The following is a 6,000-nucleotide window of genomic DNA, read 5'->3' as shown; positions in this document are numbered from 1 at the left end:
AAATGGGTCTTGGAAAAGTCCCATGTGGGCTCTATGAAAGCCGCTCTGGCAGCGGACACACAAAAGGGCAGGGCCCCTCCTGTGTGTGCTGACATTTAACGCTTGAGGGTTTTTCTTGTGTCTGAGCTGATTAGCGCTAAAATAATACAGGAACAGTCAGCTGTGTCAATGTGTCTTCTTTTCACCTTTGCACTGAAGGTGTGTGTGTGTGTGTGTGTGTGTGTGTGTGTGTGTGTGTGTGTGTGTGTGTGTGTGTGTGTGTGTGTGTGTGTGTGTGTCATTGTGGGCGTCTCTGTGAGTAGCGCAGCCTTCTCTCGTCAGGCCACTCCCGGGAAGCGCACTGCTGCTCCGCCTCGCACACGGACGCACGGACGCTGTCCTCGCGCGCCTCGGCTGCTGTGCGCTCTTCTCCGTCCGCGCGCGTCTTCTCCTCTTTCTACTGTCCGGATCTAGGGGGGGCGGGGGTGTCGAGGTGGAGGCATGTAGCAGAGGATCCACGGCGCAGAGCGAGCAGCATGTAGCAGCACCTGGAGCTCCGCGAACATCGCCCGCCTCCCTCCTCCTCCGGCTCCTCTGCCCTGCCGGAGCGCTCGTTGCTCCTCTCGGGCTGAAGCATCGCCTGCACCGGGATCTTTCCGAGGATTTTTTTTCTGTAGGGGTGGGTGGGGGGTTTGTTTACTGCACGGGAGTGTGAGCGTGTTCCTCCCCGCCGCTCTGCACCTCTCGGTCGATGGTCGTTGGGGAAGCTTCCATCTTGAGTCCCGTGTCTACCGAGAGAACCATGGCGAGCGACTCCCCGGCACGGAGTCTGGACGAGATAGACCTGTCTGCACTACGGGTAAATGTGTCCCTGCGTGTGTGATGAGCTGTCTGTGCCTGTGCGCGTGCGTGTGAGTTTGCCGAACACCTGTCCCCCCTCCTCCTTTTCTCCTTCTTCTCCTCTCCATCCTCACCGGTGATGGATGCGTCTCTGTGCCTTCCTCTCCTTTCTTGCTTCTGCCGTGCTTGCGCGTGCACACGAGTTACACTGTGCTGTATGCGGGGGGGCTGTGCTGCTCGTGATTGAGGAAATCACATCGGATATCAGAGTGTGGGCTCAGGCAGCCTCCTGTTGTTGTTTGTTCCTTTTTTATTTATTCTAAACAATTGGGACGCGATGTAACGACGCTCCGAGCTGTGCGCGTGCACCAACCCCGTACGCACACACACCTGCGCGTGCGCACGGCAGCAAGTAGAGGCTGCTGTGTCTGTGGTATGTGGGGCAGATGTTAAGCTGCCTGCTCATTGACACTTTCACAGCACACACAGATACGGAGGCTTGTGGTGCACGCGCTCACTTGCCTCACTCGTGCACGCGCGTTTTGCTCTAGGTTTCTCACTCTAACACACACACACTCACACACACACCGTGAATAATAGCGACGATAACCGCAACAGGAGCGAGTTCCGCCATTTCGCGATGTTGTGGCGACAGCAGCAGCAGCAGCGTGCACTGTGTGCAAGGGGTTATGTGCGTGCACGTGCGCGCGCCCCCGCCAGGATGTGAGATGTGCAGAAGGAGACAGTGCAGGAATGTGAGAGTGTGTGTGTGAGAGGAAAACTAATGATAGAATCACATTTGTATAAACTTTCTTATTTTTTAATTCAGTGTGTGTGTGTGTGTGTGAGTGTGTGTGTGTGTGTGTGTGTGTGTGTGTGTGTGTGAGGCACAGCTCCCCTTTCTTTGCTGCTTATGCAACACAGATGTACCTGCAGAGTAACGATCAAGTCTGGACATGATCGACCGGGTGGGACTGCAAGCCTGTGTGTCTTTGTATCTGTAAAAGGCGCACGCACAGACACACACAGACACACACATCGCTGGGATAAATAAAGACAGAGGAGTCTGTGTGTGTTTTCTTGTAAAAATCCTTTGCAGCCTCCATGAGTAGCTGAAATTAGGTCACCCAGGACGCAGCAGATAGAGCTGTGGGGGGGGGGGTTGCGTGACGCAAAGCCTGTCGCAAGCACACTCACACTAGCACACTTCCTGTTTCTGCAGAGTCCCAAATGATCTTGTGTGATCCCCTCCTCCTATAGGCAAACCTGCTTCCTCCTCCTGGATGCTCAGGCTGGGGTTAAGCTCCTCTGATAGCTCCGGTCAGATGTTGTATTAATAGCTGTTTGAGGCTCACATGGGGACGTAACCTTGGCGTCTGTCACATTCCATTATTTTACAGTCGCCTGCCTGAAATGGGGCTGAGTCAGGAGGGTGAGGTGGAGGGTGGCTTTGTAGATTTGACGCCGGCTGGCGGAAACAGGACAGGTGAGACGGTCGGGGACATTTGAATGAAAGGGGATCGTGTCAACCGAAAGGAGCGCGGTCAAAATCACAGCTGTGCATCGGCTGCAGGCAGCATCGTGGTGTTCATGAAACAGTGCAGTCGTGGATGTTTCAGAGACCACAGCCCCTGAGATCAGGCAGCAAAGGTCCAAAAATCATCCTGCAGATGGAAGGAGACACAAAACGCACAGCGCTGCTTTTTATCTCCATCGTCTCTGTGGGTCTCTGTGGCTATTTTGTGTTTCTTTGTGATCATTTTGAGTCTCCTCGTGGTTATTTTAAATTTCTTGGTGTTTTTTTTATTCTTCTTGGTATTCTTGAGAAGCTTTGTGGTCGTTTTGTGTCTCTCTTTGGTTGTTTTTGTCTGTTTATGATCCCTTTGAGTCTCTTCCTGGTTGTTTTGTGTTTCTTTGTTGTACTGAGTGTGTTTGACATTTTGCAGCTGAAGCCCACAGGCCTCCTGACCCCTTGAGTCTTGAGCCCAGTTGAATCATTTAGTAATCCACTCATTCTTTATAAGACAGTCAGTGCCGTCTCCTCTGGTGTCTCAGCAGTATCCGCTTAGCCGCTCAGCTTTTGAGAAGAAGTCCCAAAGTTCAGTGGTTATGCCCAAAAGTAGACGTGGAACACTGACGCTGTTTAATCCAGTAGTTTGGATTAACCTGAGATCCCTAGAAATGTTCGTCAAAATGACTCGATTTATGCAGAAAAACCTGTAGCTTGAGGCTGAACCGGTTTGTCTTAGCTAGAGGTTTGTTTACACCCAGCGTGAGCGTCTATATGTTCCAAAGATGTTTTTCTCAGCCAATGAGTGAGCAGAGTGATGTCTTACAAAGGAATGAGAACAATGACAGCTTATTCACGTTGTTCTTTTGGGTTTCCACTGTGGTTTTGCTGCACTGTTGAATTTGCAGAAGTGGAGATGATACCTGTGGCAGACAATGGTCTCGGCCCTGCTGCATCGTTTTGCGTTCACAGAGCTGCAGCGGCACTCAGCTCGTGTACGCAGTGCTCCAGTGTAACAGGCTACAGTTTAAAGAAGGGGTTAGCGAAGGAAAACCTCGAATCCTGAGAGGATTAATTAGAGGTAAAAGGAATATTTCTGGTGCACAGCTCATGAGTTTCCTCAAATATGTGCAGGAGGTGTAGCGATGACTCTGTTGTGGAAAATGCTGGTCCCCAGCTGCAGACTGCTTGTGGATGCAAACTTGTGTTTTACATGTCAGTGTGAAATCTCATTAGCCGCCCCTCAGGTTAAATGCAGACCTTTGTTTCTGTAGCTTTTCCCCTCATTTGCCATCCAAATTTCTTCTTCACGTCAGGTGTTTGTCATACATGTGTGGTCTCACGGCTGGTAAAAGCTGTGCACAGGTGTGTGTGGATGCACGCTAGGCTCGTTCCTCCAGGATTAGATGTGCTTCTGTTTGACCTTGACTGAAAAGGAACACTGCTTTTTAAGCTAATCCCCTTCAGGAGGCTCTGCTGTAACAGTCCCAACGCTCTCCTGTGGCCTACTGTACACCAACACACACAGACACGCATGCACGCACACGCAGGTGTGCTAATACCAAACACGCACCACTCAGGTATGCTTAAAGATCGACGTGTGTGTTTTGGGAGGTTTGCTGAATTTGAATAAACCTGAATATAAGATTATCTTGTGTGTGTGTTTATATGTGGGTGGGATTTGACCTGTGTGGGTTGTACCTGTATGTGTACCATGTGTTAGTAGTTGCGTTATAATAAGAAATAAACACATTTTTTTACATTTCAAGGGAAGATTTAAAACCAAATGCACGGTTTTCTCTGGGCTGATTTGACCCGTCTGCATTGATTTGGTGTGCCCAGTTTTGGAGACGCTCTCTGTCTCCTGACTGCAGTGGAAACGGCTCCTGTGGCACCCAAAGAATCTCTTTTTTCAAAATGTCCGCAGGAACTACTTTTTCTTCAGAACTCCACCTGACAGTCGGATCACTGTGCAGAAGGAAGTGGTGAGAGGTTTGTCTTGCCTTTGCCTGAACCATGGTGTTAGTCAGCTGTGTGCTTCTTTTAGTTCCATAGAAAGGAAATAGTTTTGAGTGAACAGCTCAGCTGGGGGTGCTCCCCTTAATGTTTCCATCACGAAGCTCTTTCAAACTATTACACTTCTAGGAGCAAGTCCTTCCACTTGGCTGCCATCTTGGTCAGGTATTTTGAAGTTCTTTATCAACGTACGTTTCCCATTAATGGTAGATTTAACCATCAGTGTGGTGTACTGAATGAATTGATTAAGGTGTTCAGTGGCAATGTTAGGTTTCCAGTATTCAGGAAGCAGTAAAACGTGACATTAACAGGAATAGATCTGAATAATGTGTGCTTTTTCCACACAGTCCACCCGAAACTATAATCTAACTTTTCTGTGGCAAGTTGAGAGATCGCAAAGTGAGATTCTGGTGAATAAGAGGCATATCTGGCTCTGCCGAATGAATCGAGTCTGTAAGAGTAATGCAGAGGTTATCTACTGAAGGACTAATAACAGTGTGGTGACAGTGGGAGGCTTTTTACAGGGTAATACCACAGGTATGCATTGCTCAGTCACCCTTTTAATGAGTGCATGCATGAAGGTCAGATTCCACTTTGAATGGCTTCATCCTTCTTCTGTCCTGCTCAGCTGTGAACCACAGTTAAGTTCTCCTGAATAACGTTGTGCTTTTTATTCCTTCTCTTCCCTCTTTAACCTCTACCTCCCACTCTCTTGTCTCTCTTTCACACCCAGGACCCAGCTGGTATCTTTGAGCTGGTCGAACTGGTTGGGAATGGCACCTATGGGCAGGTCTACAAGGTAAGGCAGTGTGCAAAAACAGGCTTTTTCCTTTTCCTTGATTGTGTGGAATTAAATCCATGATGAGAGGCAGTAGCAATGGCAGAGCCATTTTTATTTTTCATCAGTCACAGCTCTAAAAAGAAACCCTTAGTCTCAACTTGTACGGGCCCTTTGTGTTGCCCCTCAAGTCATCTCTAAAACTGAAAAGACTTTTTAGCTCCTTTCTTTTTAAGCAACCCCCGGGGAGGTTTTCTTCTGATTGGCCAGCTTCTGGAAACCTCCAGAGGGGCAGCACCCAGTGATTTCTGATCTGCTACCCTGCTCACGTTGACTACTATTGAAAAAGGAACTTAAAATCTTGAAGCTTTAGATTTGTTTACCCGTATATCTGAAATTACATCATCATGTATGCAATAAGGAAACAGATAATTGTTCGCTTTTAATGTAAATACCAATAGCAAGAATCGTTTTCCTGATATTAACAATTCTGCGGCTGTTTTGTATTCACAAGTCGACGAGGGCGGAAGGAGGGGTCAGTAAAAATTTGACTTTAAAAGCAGGAAGCTGCTGCTGTTTCCTACCAGTTTGTTTCCTCGTAATGGTCAACCACTAACCTCAGAGTGTTTCACAGAATATAATAAAATGTTTTCATGTGTCAGTGATTTGTTCTGCTGAACGTGGTGTTAGATTAATTACATTTTGTCCCGTAACTCTGAGAACCACTGAAGGCAAAAAGCTGCGCTACTTTTTTACTGTTGCTGCTGCTCGCCTTGTTTGTAAATGTTGTCTTTTTTTATTGTGATGTGAGCTTTGAGAGACTGAGTAAGAAGTCACGCCATTAGCTCCTCCGTTGTCTCTAAAACAAGCTCTCACA

The 6,000-nt window shown here is 48.1% G+C and overlaps 1 protein-coding gene across 10 annotated transcripts in view; it reads left to right on the top strand.

Annotated features, from left to right (window-relative positions):
* The first annotated feature begins 344 nt into the window (after positions 1-344).
* Positions 345-6,000, top strand: part of tnikb (TRAF2 and NCK interacting kinase b) — a 67,285-nt gene continuing 61,629 nt past the window's right edge. For all 10 annotated transcript variants that reach the window (XM_026180622.2, XM_026180621.2, XM_026180615.2 and 7 more), the window contains exons 1-2: positions 345-838; positions 5,079-5,144. In XM_026180622.2, coding sequence (XP_026036407.1) covers positions 731-838; positions 5,079-5,144 — 174 coding nt within the window. In that variant the 5' untranslated portion in view covers positions 345-730. The remainder of the gene's footprint in view (positions 839-5,078; positions 5,145-6,000) is intronic.

This window comes from Astatotilapia calliptera, chromosome 9, assembly GCF_964374335.1.
Source record: "Astatotilapia calliptera chromosome 9, fAstCal68.1, whole genome shotgun sequence".
In the NCBI taxonomy this organism is placed as follows: Eukaryota; Metazoa; Chordata; class Actinopteri; order Cichliformes; family Cichlidae; genus Astatotilapia; species Astatotilapia calliptera.
This window is presented reverse-complemented; position numbering and strand designations above follow the sequence as displayed.